A 22,667-nucleotide genomic window follows, 5' to 3' on the forward strand; every position below is an offset into this window, starting at 1 on the left:
GCCATTGTTCTAGTTTAAACAGCATTACATCTAGTGTCATAAGAATAAATGCTCTGAATATCTTTGTAAACTGCTTTGCTATTGCTTGACATGTCAAAACACACATCTCATGATGTCCTAAACAGATAAGGAGATGGAGTAGAGGTCTTTTCCATCTCTAGTTTCCATGATACACCATTAATAAGGTCCTACTTAATTTGCAATATTTTGGAAATTGCAGCGCCTGCGATATTAGGCTTTCACTGCAATTTTGACAGTGGGATCCCCGGACGGCTGACAGCAGGGGCCTCCGCTCTCAACCCCAGGCTCCTGCTCTCAGCCCCAGGCTGCTGACAGCAAAAAATCATGGAAAAGTAATAATGGACCTTATTACCACAAATAGGTCCATTATTACTTTCCTGCAATTTTCCATGGCTTGTCCGCAACTCAGCAGCAATTATTGGACAATCATCCCACGATTCAAGTACGGCCTTAACCATGAACTACCTGGTGCACCAAAAAGTTACACAAGATTTCAATGGAACATCAGAATTTAAAAAGAATGCTAGCACAGCAGCTGAATTTGAAGACCAACAGGGGGGTGATTAAAAATTTGTTCTAATTAACTTCTCAGATTTATGCTGGGACAAACCTAAGAAAATGTGTTCAAGAAACCAAAGACACTTAAGCATAGTCTATTTTTTTTTTTTTTTTTTTTTTTTTAAGATATATGGTCAAAGTTCACTAAGCTACTTCCTAGAGTAATTAGTAGTGTTGTATGTCAAATGGGTTTCAGAGAAAAACGTGGGAGGGGGACAATTTGAAAAACTTCTGAAAGGGTGACTGAAGTTAGTAATATTTTGCCACTTTCAAAACAGAAAGATCAATATAAAACTTACCCTTCCAACATCATTGCAAGAGAACCCATTAATATTGTGTGGATTACATGATAAGCAATCTCTGGCCTTTCTCCAATTCGGCCATCGTCAAGTGTAATTTTTTCTTTGAGTGGTTCACCACTGCAGTTGGAAGAAAATGAAACAGCATTTATCTCACACATGGTATCACGTTGTGATACCTACAAAAAATTTGACAACAGCCAGGCCACTGGTGTGCTGATACCACTATCTATCATGCTGACCAATATTGTCTTTTTGTTTCCTTGTACCCCCTGTCCATCTGTCTGTATTTATCTTCCACCTCTTGTCTTGTACTTAGATTGTAAGCTCTTTGGGGGCAGGGACTGTCTATGTCAGGGGTCGGTAACCTTTCAGAAGTGGAGTGCCGAGTCTTCATTTTATTCATTCTAATTTAAGGTTTTGTGTGCCAGCAATACATTTTAATGTTTTTAGAAGGTCCCTTTCTATAAGTCTATAATATATAACTAAACTATTGTTGTATATAAAGTAAATAAGGTTTTTTAAATGTTTAAGAAGCTTCATTTAAAATTAAATTAAAATGCAGAGCCCCCCGGACCAGTGGCCAGGACCCTGACTATCCGCTCGTGTGCTGCCTTTGGCACGCGTGCCATAGGTTGCCTACCCCGGTCTATGTTGTGTGCTTGTCTAGCTCCTAGCACAATGGCTTGGTCCATGACTTGGGCTCCTAGGCACTATGATATTTATTATTTGTGTTAACAACTTTAACAGAGAATCTAATTCAAGAGCAAGAAGCCTTCACACACATGTAACTATTCTGCACTGAAGTATGCTGTACTTAAGGTAAATCATCCTTTGCCATATTAGTCCAACTGCAAGCTGTAGAATCACCTGTAACTGCACCTATAATTTAAGGACAGAAAAAGGGATAGAGGACAGTTCAATTTCATCATTATAAATCCTAGTAGTATCAGATTTAGGTTGCTATCTTGCATATATAAAACAAATCCATTCACCAACTAGGAAGGTGAGGGGTGGAATGAGAAGGAATAGATTTTATTCAATCATAAAATTATTTTAAGCTACATCACAATAATAAACTTCATTGTGACAAAATGGAGAACTAAGACTATTAATACTTCACATTCAAAAACTAATTTTTGGACTTTAAGATTTTTTGAAAAAGTTTTGTTGGACAAATTGAAGTCACTGCTTGTCACAAAGTTGTCATGATTATGACAAGTGAAAATCAATTTGAAGAATGAGGAAATTAAAACTGACAAAATCATCGTGCATCAAAGCTGATTACTTATTACAAATCACAGGGGAAACAACTTTCCAATAAGAAAAGGAGTACTTGTGGCACCTTAGAGACTAACCAATTTATTTGAGCATGAGCTTTCGTGAGCTACAGCTCACTTCATCGGATGCATACCGTGGAAACTGCAGCAGACTTTATATACACACAGAGAATATGAAACAATACCTCCTCCCACCCCACTGTCCTGCTGGTAATAGCTTATCTAAAGTGATCATCAGGTTGGGCCATTTCCAGCACAAATCCAGGTTTTCTCACCCTCCACCCCCCCACACAAATTCACTCTCCTGCTGGTGATAGCCCATCCAAAGTGACAACTCTTTACACAATAAGAAAAGGAGTACTTGTGGCACCTTAGAGACTAACCAATTTATTTGAGCATGAGCTTTTGTGAGCCACAGCTCACTTCATCGGATGCATACCGTGGAAACTGCAGCAGACTTTATATACACACAGAGAACAGTGGGGTGGGAGGAGGTATTGTTTCATATTCTCTGTGTGTATATAAAGTCTGCTGCAGTTTCCACGGTATGCATCCGATGAAGTGAGCTGTGGTTCACGAAAGCTCATGCTCAAATAAATTGGTTAGTCTCTAAGGTGCCACAAGTACTCCTTTTCTTTTTGCGAATACAGACTAACACGGCTGTTACTCTGAAACCTGTCTTTACACAATGTGCATGATAATCAAGTTGGGCCATTTCCTGCGCAAATCCAGGTTCTCTCACCCCCTCCCCAAAAACTTTCCAATAAATATGGCATAATCTTCATCTCCTAAAAGTCTGACAGATTTTGAAAAATCCACTCTCGTCTTTACCCCTTGCAAGTGGGAAACTTGACCTGGCATAGGAGGGAATCTACACCTTTCATTACATTCAGCACAATGTAAACTCTTCAGAAACAAGTAAGGTCTTTTTCTAGCACTTAAGGTTTCAAAGATAACATTCTATATTAGGACCTATGCAGTGGTGCCATTCTAAGCCTGCAGACAGTTCCATTGCCTCTTATACTTGTCACAGTTTTACCAAGCAAAACCAGATTCAAACTAAGGGTATGTTTACACTGTATTCCGGGGATCTGACTGCAGCATGTGTAAGCACACCTGGGTTAGCTTTGATTGAGCGAGCTCACTAAAAATAGCAGTGTAGCTGCAGCAGCACAAGCGGTGGTATAAGGTAGACACCTGAGTGTGTACCAGGCGACCTTGTACTCTGGTCGCTAACCTACGCAACTGCCTGAGCTGCCCTGATTTCACTGCTATTTTTAATGAGTTATCTCAATCAAAGCAAGCTCAGGTATGCCTACATGTGCTGCAATCACACACACACACCATAATGCAGTGAAGACAAACTCAAAGAGGCCACTAGTCAGTTTCATTGGTTCTTCTCAGAATCCGGTGGGCCACAGTGAAACAAAGGATTTCAACAAAGGACTTTTATTCTACTGTTTGGCTCTCAGCAGCAGAATATGCAGGCACTCTTAATAAGAGATCAGGGCCAAAAAAGAGAGAAGAGACCGACTATTGGAGATCCTCTCCATTCCTCCACCTTATTCATTGCAGCCAGGAGGTTGTGGTGGAGACAAATACTAGAGAAACATAAATCCTCTTGCAGCAGCCAGGAGACTATGCAGCTGGGGGGTGGGAACCCTCTTCTCCCTTCCAGAAACACACTAGTCAGAGGCGGACACAGAAGGAGCTCTTAGAAGGATCCAGGACTCCTCTCTTCTGGCAGCAAGAATATGCTATCAGGGAATTATCTATGGAGCTCTCTTCCACTCATATTTGCTATCAAGTTATGGTTAAATTCATAAATGTTTTATACAGTTTTAAACCCTGGTCTATCAGAAGATTACAACTAACCATTCATATATAATTTAATAATCCTCAAATTAGCTGTATAAAAAATAAGTGATAAAAAATAAACCACTTACCCAATTCTCCTAAAAATGACTTGAGTTACAGAAGAAAGGCAGATAATTAATACTAAAATATAAAAAGGCAATAGAGATGACTGAGTTAGTCTCAAAAAAAAGTCTTGAGATGGGGTCTGAAGGGATTCTTGACAAAGAAGCCAGTTCACTGTAAAGTTCCTAGTAAGTTAGAAATATCACATATAAAAAGAAATTTGTTAGCTAATCTTCTCAAATGAATCCAAATTAATATATTTCCTCCCCATAACAATTTTTTTTCAAATATATAATGGTTTTGCAAGCATGCTTTCTAAAAAAAATCATAAGCTCATCCTTGAAATGTATATTCTATGATCTGAAAAGAGCAGGTTATAATATTTTATAAGCACTTCTAACAGAGAAAAATCCACTTCTAAAAACTTCATTCTGGGGAATCAAAGTATTTTACATATATCAATGAATTAAACCTAATGACTTATTTTTGAGGCAAGAAAGTGTGTTTATCCCCATTTCACAGAGAAGGAAACTGAAAGTTGAGCTAGTTTGTCGAAGATCACATAGGTAGCTTACAGCAGAGCCAAGAAAAGAACATGGGATTCCCAAGTTCCAGCCCTGTGTCTTAATCACTTGACAATCTTTCCTTCCTCTCACAAAATAATTTAACGAGAGAACTGAGAAAGTACGGTCTTTAATTTATGTATTGCTAGAAATCAATATCCTCTACTGAAATGTAAAACTGGTGATGTAAATGATGCACTGAATTTGTCCATGTCTTCATCTCCTGTATCTTTAGCAGGACTTCCTTCTCCTCCCTCTTTTCTTCTTTTTGCATCTACTCTAGAAAATCAAACTATTTTCAAATCAACCTATCTGGACAGAACCAGTTTCAGGATGAACAGTGCATTGTGTCCACATTAGAGGACACTAGTGATGAGTCACTTTAACATCTCTTGTGCCGCAATCCCACGTCCACTCTAGTTTTGTTCTAAACAAATTTAGCTGCACTGTCATCTTGGTACCTATCCCACAGTTTCCAGTGCTGTTCCCAGAAGCAATGGATTGTGAGATTTTAACAGGCCTTCTGAGAGAACCTCAAGAGAGACCAGGAAATTGTGAGAGTACAGATCAAGCTCCCATAATTCTAAAGGGAAGATTCACAATTATCCAGGAGGACTCTCATCCAGTTTGTCTCAATCACTGATTTAAGGGGAGTAACTCCATGTCTTAAAAGTGAAATAATCCAATCACTGTAAAAAGTCGCATATACAGATCTCTAACACACCTGTTAGTTGAGATAAAACCAAAATCCTGACAAAATGTAGCCATTAAAGACCCTTTCTGGAGCTTTCAGGAAAAATAGGGGTGTTAATCGCTGCGTCTAGGCTAAACTTATTACATTCTGCCTTCCTAAAATTCCCCCAGAAATTTCAGTTGTATGTAATTATATTCTTTACTTCCTGTCCTGAAATGCTGTAAAGTCATTTTGTACAGAGGCAAGTGCACTTCAGTGGAGATGGTAGCACTTCCTGTATAGAGTTTTTAAACATTGGCCTCAAATGCTAAGAGCTCTCACAGTCCAACGAAGTGCATATTTCAATATCATTATCTATGTCTCACCTAAGATATTCTAGAATATCTGCAGTGATGGTGCTTTTGTCATTGGCTCTGGTACTCTAATTTGCTGCCCAATTATTATGGCTGAGAATACATTGTTAATATCCAGCCGTAACATTTTCTTCTCACCTTAAGGGTTACAGCGCCGTGTCTTACAATCTTCCAAAACTTTCAATAATTCCCTCCGTTTACTTACAAAAATACTTTTGAGGTAACAATACTGATTGCTGATGCTCTCTCTCTCTCTCCAGAATCTTCCCTTTTCTAGACTATATGAATTTAGCTTCATGGTTTCCCATCATCAGCTTAGCCTCCCACTATTATTAGAAATATTGCTAGAACTAGGATGTTTTCAGGGCTCTCGTACGCAGAGTTTAAATATTAAAAAAAACAAACCAGTGCCACTTCCTGCAGCAAGGATAAAAGTTTCTGAAGTGCTACAGAATTCCAGAAACCCCAAGCACATCCTGTATGTGCCAAATTTCTAGTTTTTTTTTAAAAAGTAAAAAATTATTTTCTAAGTTCTCCTACAAAACGTTAGGAGCGTCTGCATTTAAATGCTTGTATTTCTCAAAGTAATTTCAAAATTATATGTATTTTAGACAGCTGTAAATAAATAGCTCAAACTTACTTAGTTGTGTTTAATCCAAATTTTACTTCAAGGAACTTCAACACATGCTCATTTTCTTTATGAGGAACAAATGTCTGAAAAACAAGTAAGTGAAGATAACCAAGTAGCACCTGTAACATAGCCTTCTTTTCCTTCAGATTACAAAACAGTGCAGGGAATAACACACCCTCAAAATATAGTTAAAACAAAGCTGTCATCAGTTCAGGAAATTCATAATACAGTAAAATCTCACTTAAATACATTTTGTTTAGTGTTTCCCAGAAGGTTGTATACTCTTCATTTCATTCAGGTTCTCCAAATGGAGAGAAGAGTGAAGAGTTTCCAGCCAGCTTCCACCAGATCAGCTACCAGCAGGGTGAAAGCTGCAACCTGGGTATAATCCCAGCACAGAGCAAACCAAAGAGGATGGTAATTGACACTCCCCCGGTCAACAGGGCCCTGGTTTTGCCAAAAGCTGTGGGTGTTTCAGAGACCTTCAAATAAAACTACATCCCTTAACATTCACACTCTTATTAACTCTTTGTTCTGGCTAGATAATTCAGCTCATGCATTTTACAAGATCAGCCAATTTTTCTGTGGCTCCAAGAGCAAAAGACCCATGCTTAATGCAGCAAGCAAAGGATGGAGTTTGAGTGTTCTCTCACAAATCTTGTGAGTATTGACTTTTTTTTTTTTTTTTAAATCTATCTTAAGTAATGCAACCAAGAAGAGTTTGGGAGGGAACGAGTGCAGGAAGTTTTCTTTAAAAGGCCTTGGCTTAGAACAGGCACTAAGACAGATTCTCCCGTCCCGAGTTCCAGATGAAACTGAAAATTAATGTCTACCTCAAAATGTCTCACACCTAGTCCTGGTTGCGGGCTCTTTTCCCTAGGCTAGAACATCGTTTTAAAATCTGAATGTTTGCCCCATTCACACTGGCCCGCCAACTCATAACAGACGTTGTGCTTGAAGCACATTTATTAAACAATTTAAAATATGATTCACAGACTGTTTCTAGTCATGCCACAGTAGACGGGGCTTTAGTTTCAACCCAAAAGGTGTTAAAAATACTTGAGTCATGAGGCAACTACATATTTTCACTTTGTTCACAATTATATTATTGCTGTCAAATGATTAAAAAAAATAATCGCAATTAATTGAGAGATTAAAAAATAGTCACTATTATCACAGTTTTAATCACACTATTAAACAATAGAATACCAATTTAAATTTATTATAAATATCTTGGGATATCTTTCTACATTCCCAAATATATTTATTTCAATTACAACACAGAATACAAAGTGTACAGTGCTCACTTTATTTTATTATTTTTGATTACAAATACTTACATTGTAAAAAAAGGTAACAAAAGATACAGTATTTTTCAATTCACTTAATAGTGCAATGCGAACACCTGTTCTCACTTCAGATGACATTGTAAATAAAAAGCAGGCAGCATTATCTCCTGTAAATGTAACCAAACTTGTTTGTCTTAGCAAGTGGCTGAACAAGAAGTAGGACTGAGTGGATTTGTAGGTTCTAAAGCAGTGGCGGAGAACCTGCGGCCCGTCAGGGTAATCCACTGGTGGGCCACGAGACAGTTTGTTTACACTGACCACTACAGGCATAGCCACCTGCAGCTCCCATTGGGCAGAAACGGCGAACCGCGGCCACCGGGAGCTGCGGGTGGCCATGCCTGCAGTGGTCAATGTAAACAAACTGTCTCATGGCCCGCCAGTGGATTACCCAAACGGGCGCATACCGCCCGCGGGCCACAGATTGCCCACCACTGCTCTGAAGTTTTACGTTGTTTTATTTTTGAGTGCTGTTAATTAAGAACTATATACATATACAGTGTGTGTGTGTGTGTGTATATACACATATGTAAGTTGCACTTGCATGATAAAGAGATTGCACTACAGTGCTTGTATGAGGTGAACTGAAAAATACTATTTATTTTGTTTATCTTTTTTACATTACAAATATTTGTAATAAAAATAATAATTTTAAGTGAGCACTGTACACTCGGTATTCTGTGTTGCAACTGAAATCAATATATTTGGAAATGTAGAAAATTATCCACAAATATTTATTATAAATTTAAATTGGTATTCTATTATTAACAATGAGATAAAACTGCAATTAATCAAGACTTTTTTTTAATATAGTTAATTTGTTTTGCTTGAGTTAACTGAATAATTGACAGCCCTAAGTTGTCTATTTCCCCTGTAAAACAAAAGTGGCTAAAGATTTAATTCTTCCATTTTCCATTAACCTAGTCCAACAACAGCTTCACAGGATAAGCATCATTTGAAAAGTTTTTTTTGCTAAGATTACTTTTATAAAGACATAACTGCATCCCTCCCTATAGGGCATCAACCAATTAAATGTCTCTTTCTAAAGGTAAACCTTACCTTCAGTAAGAAATTCATTGTCACTGTTATCGTAAATACCAAGTAAAAGTACATTATTTTTAGCATCCTTGAAATAAATGTGCCCTTTTTCATATTCATCTGCAAAAATAAATATTTAAAAATGTGTATTATTTGGAGTTCAGTGTAAACAAAAAAAACTACATACCAAATTAGAAAATGATATCCCAATTACCTGAAGGCATTTAGAGAGCATTAAAGCTGCTACAAGGCTTAGTAATGGAGATACTAATAAAGCTGGATTTTCAAACTGTAAGAGATATCCCAGGAAGAGGGAGAACAGATAGATTTTGTACACTTCATGCACCTGTTGGGAAAAACAAAAAACCTATATAGTTCATATCTTGTTTACAAAACAGGGGAACAACCACAAGTGAAATAAACTTGTGAACCTTTTTACTGCACAATCCTAAGAATTCAGTATTTTAAAAGTGGTTCCACCTTGTCTATTGCAAAAGTTGCTTGTACAGTGTAAAATGTAAACAGTGTTGCCCTGCTAACCTGATCTTGAAGACAGACCTTATCTAAACACCCATCCTCCCATCCAGAGATATCAGAAAGTACAGTTCTATTCTGAAAGGTAGCTATGTAAAAGCAGCGTTGGTGGGGTTCCACGATTATCGCTCAGTGACTCCCTAGCACATTTATAAAAGTGCATGACTAAAAGGCTATGTTTTATGAGATACTTTTTTTCTTCCACTTCACTTGCATATCACATTACCACGTCACACTACTTAGAATGTTCACATGTAGGTACTGCAATTTGCTTACCATTACTTACCTTTGGGTAAACAGACTCCAGCAATTCTGATACTTACAATTCTTTATGTATATGCAAATATACAGTGAAAGAATTTACTATGTGCACTTTAAAATATAGTGGTTTCTTCAATAGACCAGCCATATGGCCCCATCAGTTTGGGACTAAAGCATGTAAGAGTTGGTGTACATAACTTATTCCCCACTGTGGGGGAATGGAAAGGAAGCTAATTTGTTAATGTAAGTCACTCAGTATTTGGGGAGGGTGAGGTTGTTTACTTTTGTTTTGTTTTGAAATCTGGAAGGACACAGATAACCATGTTGAGGGGTATAGTACAAGAACCTAAATAAACAATTATCCTTGTTTATAGTCAGTCATTTTTCAGAGTAGCTCCAAACTTTAAATATTAACTCCTACTGAACCTCCTGTTTACATACATTATTCAGCCATAAAAGCTGCTTAACCAACTATAGGGGAGAATCATTCAGTGCAAAGTGAGTTTTCAGTAACAGAGAGCCAGCAGACAGGCGCCTAGGCACCTCCCCTCCCTGCTGCCAACACACAAAGAAAAAGAGGACACAGACAGAGCAAAGCAGATGTGGCTGTACACTAATTCATGGCTACAGTTCAGGCCCCAACTTTTTAAGGGCGTGGGGGGAGGGGGAGGGAAAGAGTTACAGCTACTGAGTCTTAGAGCAGCCCTCAGGTCCTCCTAAGCCTCAAAGTGCTCTATGCCAGAAGACCAGGCCTTGCCAACCCCTGATCCCCAGAAGAGGTGAGTGTAAAAGCTTAAAGCCACTTTATTCTTATGACTAGTGTTATGTGCACTTTAGCTGGACTCCAGGTTTAGCTCTAACTCACAAACAGACATAATCTATGCCCTTTGGAGTTTGTGGAAACAAAACATTGCAGTTACTGTAGTTGTTTAATTCAAGTTTCCAACAAACAGTCAATAGTTTGAAGAGTCATAATACCTTATCTGTCTGCACAAGGGCAAAGCTGTCCAGCAGGACGAGAGAGACAGCCTGGACAAACAGCAGATAGTGACTGTACTCCCACATCATCATGAAAGTATATGTTGAAGCACTCACCAAAAGGTAGCAAAACCTCTAGGGAAACATAAAAGAACATTAACTTAATCATCATGTATTTCTGCCATAAGAAAAATTGTGAGATAATTAAAACAAAAATCAGTTCACTAGTAAATGGAAATTATTTCTTTGAAGAATTAAAATACTAAACTAAGAGTTCATCATTTTCTCAGAAGGGAGCTTCATTTTCTTTGCACTGGATGGTGGGGGTGGGCATGGTAAGGGGTCTTAATATTATAAGTAACTAGTTTTTAGGTAGCTGAATTCTTCTTTTGCCCAGTTTAGTCTTTATTCAGTGTGGAGAGAAGAGGTCATATTTGAAGCAGTCAAAATCATATGAGACATGTCAGAAGAAATCACCAACCTAGACAAGGGACAGGAATAGAAATTTACCACCATATTCCCAACTCCCTGAACAGTGAGGAAAGAACCAAATTCTCTATAACCTTATGCAGCCAAAAAACAACAAAACAAAACAAAACCAAAAAAAAAAACCCTACGCAACTCTTGACAAATTTCAGAAGTGAAAGAGTTGATGGCATTAGTGTAAGGCTGATTCCCATACTGTTCCCCTCAACCACCATGGTAACATTAGAGGACAGGGAAACATTCACTTTCCAGTGAAACTAAAGTACCAAGTGTACTCCAGATGGCTGCTTTGAAAAAAATCAAACTAATTTTTCTCTTTTTTTTTTCTGCCTAGAAAGACAATAAGGTGACAATGGTGTAACTACGTTGGAGCACATTACTACTAATTGCATTTTGTTAAGAAAGTACTTGTGTTTTACCTCAGCAGAAGAATTTATGTTGTTTTTTAAATAGCCTGTAAGAGCTGCAACTTGACATGCAAAATATGGCAATGCCCAGTTTTCCCTTAAAGGAATGGAGTAGTCGATTCTTGTTGTATCTGTCCTAAAACAAAGCATAGAAGAACAAAAAAGAACTATTAAGTTGTTTATGGAATAAAAATATTATGGGAAACCAATTCTGGTTATCATAGATATCTTATTAGCAAATCATTCCTGTTACTGGTGCTTTAATACACTGCACTGTTTACTAGAAACAAAAATCTATTTTACTATTGGTAAAAGTCATAAGTTTAACATAGTCAAAATGGAGGATATTAAAATCTTTATTCAGCTATAAATATTCTACTACTTTATGTATACAAGTAGTCAGTAGGACTGCTCAGATGACTAAGGGTTGTAGGTCAGGGCCCATAAGAGCTGCCTTTCACATTAAGATGAAGTATGGTTTATAACAGAGGGAATAAATTCTTTACAACTATTACACAGTATACTTTTTAGACAAATACTTTCTCAACTGTTTAAAACATATCTGCCTGACGTCTCAGGAGTCATGCAACATTACCAAACAGCAATCCAGCACCAGTTGATTGTCTGCCTACTTTTGAGGCTTTTACTGACAAAATGGAGATTACTGATTGATGGAGCACAACGACCAGAAAAACATTAGGATTTTCTTATTAATAGTGACTGAACAGCTAAGACACAACTCAAGTCACAGGGTAACATTTTCAAAAATGCCTAAATAATATGAGTGCCTAAGTCCCACTTAGGAACTTACATCCCACTGACTTTCAGTGAAATTTGCGCTTCAAAATGCCTAAATCACTTTTGAAAATTGGATTTAGGCTTCTAAATCATTTAGGCACTTTTGAAAAAAAATGTTACCCCCATCTAATTTTTGCTTCTCCAGATACCCTCACAGTGGTACGTTCAGAGTGCTGTATCTACTTTTGCTTTCAATTTCCAAAGTTGTTTAATTTTGCTTGCTCATGGAAAAAATACTGATTATTCACCTTTACTATTTCCTTTTCTACTTCATGTACTTCAGCCAGCCACCTAATGAACATAATTTTTATTTGCTAATCACAGCCTGAACAGTGATGAATCATAGAATCATAGAATATTAGGGTTGGAAGGGACCCCAGAAGGTCATCTAGTCCAACCCCCTGCTCGAAGCAGGACCAATTCCCAGTTTAAATCATCCCAGCCAGGGCTTTGTCAAGCCTGACCTTAAAAACCTCTAAGGAAGGAGATTCTACCACCTCCCTAGGTAACGCATTCCAGTATTTCACCACCCTCTTAGTGAAAAAGTTTTTCCTAATATCCAATCTAAACCTCCCCCACTGCAACTTGAGACCATTACTCCTCGTTCAGTCATCTGCTACCATTGAGAACAGTCTAGAGCCATCCTCTTTGGAACCCCCTTTCAGGTAGTTGAAAGCAGCTATCAAATCCCCCCTCATTCTTCTCTTCTGCAGGCTAAACAATCCCAGCTCCCTCAGCCTCTCCTCATAAGTCATGTGTTCCAGTCCCCTAATCATTTTTGTTGCCCTTCGCTGGACTCTCTCCAATTTATCCACATCCTTCTTGAAGTGTGGGGCCCAAAACTGGACACAGTACTCCAGATGAGGCCTCACCAATGTCGAATAGAGGGGAACGATCACGTCCCTCGATCTGCTCGCTATGCCCCTACTTATACATCCCAAAATGCCATTGGCCTTCTTGGCAACAAGGGCACACTGCTGACTCATATCCAGCTTCTCGTCCACTGTCACCCCTAGGTCCTTTTCCGCAGAACTGCTGCCTAGCCATTCGGTCCCTAGTCTGTAGCTGTGCATTGGGTTCTTCCATCCTAAGTGCAGGACCCTGCACTTATCCTTATTAAACCTCATCAGATTTCTTTTGGCCCAATCCTCCAATTTGTCTAGGTCCTTCTGTATCCTATCCCTCCCCTCCAGCGTATTTACCACTCCTCCCAGTTTAGTATCATCCGCAAATTTGCTGAGAGTGCAATCCACACCATCCTCCAGATCATTTATGAAGATATTGAACAAAACCAGCCCCAGGACCGACCCCTGGGGCACTCCACTTGACACCGGCTGCCAACTAGACATGAAGCCATTGATCACTACCCGTTGAGCCCGACAATCTAGCCAGCTTTCTACCCACCTTATAGTGCATTCATCCAGCCCATACTTCCTTAACTTGCTGACAAGAATACTGTGGGAGACCGTGTCAAAAGCTTTGCTAAAGTCTAGAAACAATACATCCACTGCTTTCCCTTCATCCACAGAACCAGTAATCTCATCATAAAAGGCGATTAGATTAGTCAGGCATGACTTCCCTTGGTGAATCCATGCTGGCTGTTCCTGATCACTTTCCTCTCATGCAAGTGCTTCAGGATTGATTCTTTGAGGACCTGCTCCATGATTTTTCCAGGGACTGAGGTGAGGCTGACTGGCCTGTAATTCCCAGGATCCTCCTTCTTCCCTTTTTTAAAGATTGGCACTACATTAGCCTTTTTCCAGTCATCCGGGACTTCCCCGGTTCGCCACGAGTTTTCAAAGATAATGGCCAATGGCTCTGCAATCACAGTCGCCAATTCCTTCAGCACTCTCGGATGCAACTCGTCCGGCCCCATGGACTTGTGCACGTCCAGCTTTTCTAAATAGTCCCTAACCACCTCTATCTCCACAGAGGGCTGGCCATCTCTTCCCCATTTTGTGATGCCCAGCGCAGCAGTCTGGGAGCTGACCTTGTTAGTGAAAACAGAGGCAAAAAAAGCATTGAATACATTAGCTTTTTCCACATCCTCTGTCACTAGATTGCCTCCCTCATTCAGTAAGGGGCCCACACATTCCTTGGCTTTCTTCTTGTTGCCAACATACCTAAAGAAACCCTTCTTGTTATTCTTGACATCTCTGGCTAGCTGCAGCTCCAGGTGCGATTTGGCCCTCCTGATATCATTCCTACATGCCCAAGCAATATTTTTATACTCTTCCCTGGTCATAAGTCCAACCTTCCACTTCTTGTAAGCTTCTTTTTTATGTTTAAGATCCGCTAGGATTTCACCATTAAGCCAAGCTGGTCGCCTGCCATATTTACTATTCTTTCGACTCATTGGGATGGTTTGTCCCTGTAACCTCAACAGGGATTCCTTGAAATACAGCCAGCTCTCCTGGACTCCTTTCCCCTTCAAGTTAGTCCCCCAGGGGATCCTGGCCATCCGTTCCCTGAGGGAGTCGAAGTCTGCTTTCCTGAAGTCCAGGGTCCGTATCCTGCTGCTTACCTTTCTTCCCTGCGTCAGGATCCTGAACTCAACCAACTCATGGTCACTGCCTCCCAGATTCCCATCCACTTTTGCTTCCCCCACTAATTCTACCCGGTTTGTGAGCAGCAGGTCAAGAAAAGCGCCCCCCCTAGTTGGCTCCTCTAGCACTTGCACCAGGAAATTGTCCCCTACGCTTTCCAAAAACTTCCTGGATTGTCTATGCACCGCTGTATTGCTCTCCCAGCAGATATCAGGAAAATTAAAGTCACCCATGAGAATCAGGGCATGCGATCTAGTAGCTTCCGTGAGCTGCCGGAAGAAAGCCTCATCTACCTCATCCCCCTGGTCCGGTGGTCTATAGCAGACTCCTACCACTACATCACTCTTGTTGCACACACTTCTAAACTTAATCCAGAGACACTCAGGTTTTTCTGCAGTTTCGTACCGGAGCTCTGAGCAGTCATACTGCTCCCTTACATACAGTGCTACTCCCCCACCTTTTCTGCCCTGCCTGTCCTTCCTGAACAGTTTATAACCATCCATGACAGTACTCCAGTCATGACTTTATACCTTCCCTCAAAGAAGGTGCTCTTCAACAGTTTCAACTTAAATGCAGCAGGACCCTGTTTATCCAATCTAATTAAGACCGGGTCCAGATTGGATAATCAAAATTCGGATAATCCAGAGAATGGGAAAGTGTGTGGCTAGAGTGCCATCTAATGGCCACAGAAGAGATTGCCCGCTTCTGAACCTGTGTGTGCTGGTTGGTTGGTACTGAGAGCCGGATAATGGAAAGTCGAATAAACGAGGTTCTACTGTAAATCATTAGTACTTTGCACTTTCATAGCTCTTTCCTTCCAAGAATCTCAAAGTGCTTTAGAGCCAATAATAAATCACAGATGCACAGTAAATCAGTGACAAAGCTAGGAGTAAAACTCAGTCGTTTATTCTCAGAACCAGTTCACATGATTAAACTCTTCAACATACTTTTATAGGGGTTCATAACAGGAAGGGAGTTTTCAGGTAAGTGACCCATTAAACAACAACTTTGGATAACAGGGTCTTCTAGATAAGAGAGATTCTACTTTGCTACAGAAAGCAGATTCAGAAAGCCAAGAGGCTTTGAAGACAAATGCACTGGCATGAAGTTCAAGGCAAGAGAACCACAACCAAAACAGTTAGAGATGGCCAGAGCATGAGATTTCCATTTCATGGCAATTTTCAAGGTTTTGAAATTTGTTTTCCTTCTGCACTGGAACAAAAACAAAACCTTTCAAATGTTTTTGCTAAATGGAATTTTGTTGAAACATCTGCTCTTTCTTACTCTTTGACCAGGGAATCCATCTTGGACCTCAAAAAACCTTCCCATGAAAAACTTTGAAATCGATATATCTCCATAAAACGTTTCAGCTTCAATGAAATAACATTTAAAAAAAATATTTCAACCAAAATGTTCTGACCAGCTCTATGAATATTTTTAAAATGTCTTACTGACAAACTAGATTACATAAAAGGCGTTTTTCTTACCTGTTAATAATGAACCATGCTACGGTCAGCATTCCTGCCAACCAAGTCCCACTCATAACCCAACTGGTTACAAACAATGCAGCCATATAAATTCCCTGCAGTCCAAAAACAATACCAATGTAGAAATACACTGGCTCGATAACCTCCTGAAATTACAAATAAAAGTGAAGAGACATAGCAGCAACTGCGAGCTGAAACTGTAAATTATGACTATATACTGCTAACAGGGTGCTAGATACTTTACAGATAGATAAGATATGCTCCCTATCATAAGAGCTTACTTTTTAAGTATACAACATAAAATGCTCTGGGATAGAGCAGGGGGAGAGGAGGTGTACAAAACAGAGTGAATTAACAGTAGAGTTTAGCACACATCTTGTTGGTGCTATGATTTTGGGTTTGTATTAATAGTGAGGATTTCACATTGAACAGGTTTGATAACATCTTACTGCAGTGAGATTTTAAGTATATAGGCCTCTTGAAAAGAGGAAGTTTAAAGGAGGAACTTTGATAAAGTGAAGGCATGGCAGATGAGGTTACAGATGAGATTCCAAGATCAAGGGAGCATATAGAAAAAAAGAGACAAGAGAGTGGAAGACAGTATACAGTCATGCAGCTTGGGCAGAACAAAGTAGGGAGGAGCAGGGGAGTGGAAAGAGAAAAAGGACTTGTCTAAGTGTAAATATTTTGCCATTTTACCTATACTGATTAACCTCTCCCCATGCCCCCCCCAAAAAGCATAACGGGAGGCCAAGTCTACACTACAAAGTTTTGTCAACATAGCTATTTTGGTCAAGGGTGTAAAAAAACCCACAGCCCCTAGCCAACATAGCTATGCCAGCAAAACCCCAGTGCAGATGCAGCAATGTCGACGGAAGAGTGCTTCTGTCCACAAAACCTTCAGGGAGGTGTGATGTTACTGTGCAAACAGAAAAACACCTTCTGCTGGCATAAGCGGTGTCTACACTAGGGGGCTTGTCTGGTATAGCTATACTGGCAAAGCATTTGTACTGTAGGCCAGGCCACAGTTATATCAGTATAAAAATGCTTATACCAGTATACTTTGTTCCAGTTTGGGAACCAAAATAAGCTATGTTGGTATAAGGCACTTTTAAACCAGTATAGCTGCATCAAATTAGATGTTTTACTGAATGGAAAAAAACCCACCCCCCAACCAACAGTTATGATGATAAAACTTTCAAGTGTAGACCTGCTCAAAATAGAAGCTGGCTAGGCTGTGCAGGGCCTTCTAGCTTTCACAAAAGAAAAAATTTAAATCAGTAGGGTAGATTTAGATTTCAAAGTCCTTTCCAAAACATTATTTAATCCTCCCTTTGTGAAGTAAGCCTGACTTACTAAATTGTGATTTGCTCAAGGTCACATGGAATATGTCTACAATAAACTTCTGTAGACATACAAATTGACTGTGAATTAACTCAAGGGGTTAACATATGTAAAGGCTAGCGTGGACACTCCCCACACTTTTGAAACAGGCAACAAAAGTAAAAAACAAACAGCACTAAGGGCATGGCTACACTTGCAGATGTAGAGCACTTTGAGTTAAACCAGCCTTCGTAGAGCGCAGTAGGGAAAGTGCTGCAATCTGTCCACACTGACAGCTTCAAGCGCACTGGCATGGCCACGTTTGCGGCACTTGCAGTGGCATTGGGAGCAGTACATTATATGGGCAGCTATCCCAGCATGCAATTGACTGCAACGCTTTTCAAATGGGGGTGGGGTGGAGCGTGACAGGAAGTGTGTTGTCTGTATGTGGGGGGAGAGAGTGGGTTTTTGGGGGGCTGAAAGCATGTCAGCATGCTGTCTTGTAAGTTCAGACAGCAGCAGACCTCCCCCTCCTCCCCGCCTCTGTCTCACACACGCACACACAGAGCATTCCACAGTAACGGCTTGCTTTGTCTCAGAGCCGGCTGTCAGAAACAGAGCTTTCAAAGGGCATATCCGCATTCTTAGGCAAGTTCAAAACAATGACAAGAGTGGCCACTTGACTTAAGGGGATTATGGGATGTTTCCGGAGGCTGATTAGAGCGCAGTAATGTAACACCTCGTTCACACTGACGCCTGGGCGTTTCAGCCACTACGCAACAAGCATTAATCTTCTTGCTGAGGTGGAGTACCAGGAGCGCTCTAGCCGTGCAGTCAGAGCACTCTACGTGCCTTACCAGTGTGGACGGGGAGTGAGCTAGGGCACCTGGGGCTGCTTTAATGCACTCTAACTTGCAAGTGTAGCCAAGCCCTAAGTAAAGAAGTCTAGCATAGACAAGCCCAGAGAGTCTGTTAGAGGCTGGATTAGAGCTCAAGAGACCCTGGATCCCAGTGTTATGCTCAGACCACATCCTTTCAACACACATAGCAAACAAAACTTCATACCCATATTATATTGTAAATATAAAAGCAAAGCAGAAGAGATACACATACTTCGCTACCAGATGCTTGATATAAAACACTGGCAATCAACTCTGGATACAATGTCATTTGCTGCACTGCATTTATAGTCCTCAGCGATACAGTTTTATTGTTGTGTGTCAGCTCATAAACACCTGAGGGCAGAAAAGATTTTTTCTAAAATCCCTTATACTGCTTGTAGGAATGACAGTAATAGTGGTGTAAAAGCAGGATAGCAGTAGATCAGACTATTAAGACTACCGACTGATACATCCACACCTAATTTAAAAGGAAGAAGAAAGGATTGTGCTAGATGCAACCTCACCCTGATTATTTTGAGGAAGTCAGCATTAAGTTATTTCCCTTTATAAACATCCGTTGAGCTACCCTTTAAATTTAGAGTCCAAGTTCATTGCCTAAAGCTTAAATAGTCTATTCAGTTCCTAGTATACAGCATGATTTTTTAAAACTGTTCACTGGATGCAATTTATCCTTCCCAAACAATGGAATTTGGTGTATATTTTCTTAATCACATTTTGAGGTTAACATGAAAATCAGAAAGGGAAAAACCACTGAGAAATTAAAGATCATCCACATCTTTAACAAAAACACGGCATGTATATTTATTAACAAACATGCATGCATAAATTCCAGAAGACAGGGCAGCTACTTCACAAATGGGAATCAGAATTTATATACATACAGTTCAGTGTCAGATGAAGATTCATTTCAGTTAACACCATTAGCGAACTAAGGTGGCTCAAAGGAATCCATAGGGTAGATAAGAGTTTATTTTGTGGCAAAGATCTCGAAGTGTTCAGTCAGCATGAGATTCTTAATGATTCTGACCCTTATACCTATATAGGAGTCTAAAACCAAATTTCTTAGTCTACTAGAGTGCTTCACTGTCTCAAAGGGAAAAAGGACTTTTCAAGGTTAATAAATAAATGTAAACTAATCTAAAAGATTGTTTAAAGTTACAGAACAAAGAACAATGTCAACAACTACGCTCTTCCGACAACAACAGTACTAAAGCAAGACTCTCCACTGCACATGCATCTCCCTTTGGGAAGAGGATGAGAAAACAAACAATACATGACACATGTATTGTTGTGTTGCTTAATGTACTACTGGAAGGAACTCAGATATTCTGGTGATTAGCAAGGTATAAAAACCTATGTAGAAGGGACTTGAATCAACGTTTGTCATACCTCTTTCAAAGGAAGGAGCCTTTAGCAGTTCTTTATAAAATGAGTAATAAATGGCACTGTCACCCTGAAATGTAATTTCTCGTTCAAGTTCCTAGAAGAAAATAAAATAATTAAATATATATTTATCTCCTATAATTTCTTCTTCTAAAAGACCACATATTTTCAGACAGGCTAGTTTTGTAATACAGCATATGGATATGAATCCACATCTTCAAAACATTAATCTTCACCGCACCCCTGTCATATATGGTATTGTTACCTATAATGTACAGATCCTGAAACTGACACTGAGAACCAAAGCGACTTGCCTAAAACCACATGGTAAATCAGTCAGACTAAGCTCGGCCAGGCTCTGTCCTCCCACCACTACAGCTGCACTCGCAGCTCTCAGGAATTCCCAGTGCAGTGCCCACTGTTGCTACTTTGGTGACATGGGCCTACTTTTAGAATGTTCATATTCAGATATTATTTTGAAATGCTGCCAAAAATTTTCTGAGCAATGCAAGTGACACAAGAGAAATGGTGATTTTCAGTTTGGATCTCAGCAAAACCTGAACAGAATTTCACAGGATAAAGAAAAGACATTTCTCTAACTTAGGGGCTTTCCTCAAGCAAAATTTTAGAGACTTGCTCCAAACAACATAGGTGTTAAAGCATCTCAAAAAAGAGGTCACTAGAATCTTATAGTAGAAAGCCTTAAGCAACCTAAATATAGAGGTTGCAACCGGCTGTCAGTACAATGCTTTGTAGGGATAGCTTAAAAATCAACATGACGGTTTCCAAATATTTGTAGGTCTATTACATCTAGAGCAGATCTTTTATAGTATAGCACCTTTTGCCAACGTAATGCAGGTAAAAGGCATCATATGGGTATAACTCGCCTCTTAAAACTTCTAGGTTGTTTTGGCCATAAAGAGTGTTTTCTCAACAAGACAAGAAGTATAAAACCTAGTTAGTGTATTGATGTTGTCAAAACAAGAAAACAAGATGGAAACCAGCAAAGCTTGTTTAGATGATTACATACTAAAATATATACACAAGGTATAACAGCTCTTCTCATTAGTATAGTGCTTTGTAAATATTAACTACTAATGAATCCAAAATGTCTGTAAAAAAAGCATTATCTCCATTTTACATATGGGAAAACAGGAACACATGAATAACATGCTCAAGACACAGGGTGAGCTGGGGGTCAGCTCTGGAATTAGAACCCAAGAAGTTTCTAATGTCTAGCAGCAGATAAGACAGGTCTCTTCTCAGAGAGTTTGCAATCTAAATGGAGCGAGAATACAGCATCCACTAGAATGGGATGAAGAAAGGACAGACATACATTACATACACCATTATGTGGTTACTCAGTTTAGGCATATGTACATGTGGGTGGCTCCATTTTAGGATTTTTTTTTTTTATAGTGCATACTGTAGGCACTGCTGCAGAAGTTAGTTTTCAGGAGTGATATGAATGAGCTGAGGGTGTTTGAACCATAAAGAGCAGGACAGAAAATGGCATGAAGACATATGTTGGAGGAGACGAGGGAAATTAAGACTGGCATTATTGGCAGAAAGGATACAAAGGACCTTGTCACAGATGTAAGCAAAGGCTACATGATTTAGGGATTTGAAAGCAGGAACAAGAAGTCTGAACCTGACATCCTGATTAATGGGGAGAATTAAAAATACAACACGACATTATTTCACAACTATTCTACTTTTTTACCTGCCTGCTGGAAAACCAGAATTTCCGTTCATGGTATGTTGAGAGGTACACAGCATACATCATCCCACTAGTGATAGCTGCGACACAGCCAAAGAAAAGCTTTGCAAAACGTTGAAATAAGACATCTGTAAAAGAATATTAAAAAGCAAAAATACTCCAGAGAAATATAGTACTTTTGTTAATGTGCCAACTTTTTTTTTAAGTTCACATGACTAGTTTACTTACAATTCAGCAAGTTTTTTTAAGGCCCTTAAAATTAACCTAATATTTCATTGTTTTTAAGACACATGAAGAAACCATATAGCAGAGTTGCATTCCTCGAAAGGGAGTTTTATCCCTCATTCCTCACTAATGCTGAATGGGGATTTCATAGATAAATACCTACACATCATGCTGAAAATTTACCCCCATATTAACGATCATGATTTCTGAAACAATCTAGTAAGGAAATACATCCTAGAGAAAACCAGACTGAACTTTCGATTTTATTACACACACAGTAATAGATGTATACAGGCAACAGAAGGTAACATTCATTAGCTCTCAAGAAAATTGCCACCAATACTTTAACATAACTGTTTCCTTTTTCTTCTTCATGAGTGATAAGGCAGAGCTACTATGGAATTTACAGATTTCTTTAATTCAATCAGCACCCATTTCAACTCTAGCTCCCTCTATTTTGTGTTCAAAATGTTTGAGGGTCTGTAACAAACTTATTGAACTGCCCATACATAAAACAACAAAAGCTTTTAGTTGTTCCATTTCTTAAAAATCTAGAACTATTTTAGTTCTTCTATTCCTGGTGCAGAATTATCAATTCAACCATCCTAATTTATAAGCTACTAGAACAGTGGTGGGCAAACTTTTTGGCCAGAGGGCTACATTGGCGTTGTGAAACAGTATGGAGGGCCGGGTAGGGAAGGTTAGGCTGTGCCTCCCCAAACAGCCTGGCCCCTGCCCCCTATCCACCCTCTCCCACTCCCCGCCCCCTTCAGAACCCCCGACCCATCCAACCCCCCCTACTCCTTGTCCCCTGACCTCCCCCTTTGGGGACCCCCCCTACCCCTAACTGCCCCCCGGGACTCCACCCCATCCAACCCCCCCTACTCCCTGGCCCCTGACAGGCCCCCCAACCC

General features: G+C 39.6%; 1 protein-coding gene across 2 annotated transcripts in view; it reads right to left on the minus strand.

Annotated features, from left to right (window-relative positions):
* Nucleotides 1–22,667, minus strand: part of DPY19L4 (dpy-19 like 4) — a 50,457-nt gene that overhangs the window by 22,217 nt on the left and 5,573 nt on the right. For both annotated transcript variants that reach the window (XM_084619804.1, XM_084619805.1), the window contains exons 3-13: nt 21,532–21,656; nt 19,815–19,905; nt 18,637–18,758; nt 16,201–16,346; nt 11,382–11,505; nt 10,477–10,611; nt 8,918–9,049; nt 8,725–8,823; nt 6,329–6,402; nt 4,105–4,263; nt 879–998 (exon numbers count right to left, since the gene is read on the minus strand). In XM_084619804.1, coding sequence (XP_084475930.1) covers nt 879–998; nt 4,105–4,263; nt 6,329–6,402; nt 8,725–8,823; nt 8,918–9,049; nt 10,477–10,611; nt 11,382–11,505; nt 16,201–16,346; nt 18,637–18,758; nt 19,815–19,905; nt 21,532–21,656 — 1,327 coding nt within the window. The remainder of the gene's footprint in view (nt 1–878; nt 999–4,104; nt 4,264–6,328; nt 6,403–8,724; nt 8,824–8,917; nt 9,050–10,476; nt 10,612–11,381; nt 11,506–16,200; nt 16,347–18,636; nt 18,759–19,814; nt 19,906–21,531; nt 21,657–22,667) is intronic.

The sequence above is a fragment of the Lepidochelys olivacea genome (assembly GCF_965140295.1).
Source record: "Lepidochelys olivacea isolate rLepOli2 genome assembly, chromosome: 2".
NCBI classification, from domain to species: domain Eukaryota; kingdom Metazoa; phylum Chordata; order Testudines; family Cheloniidae; genus Lepidochelys; species Lepidochelys olivacea.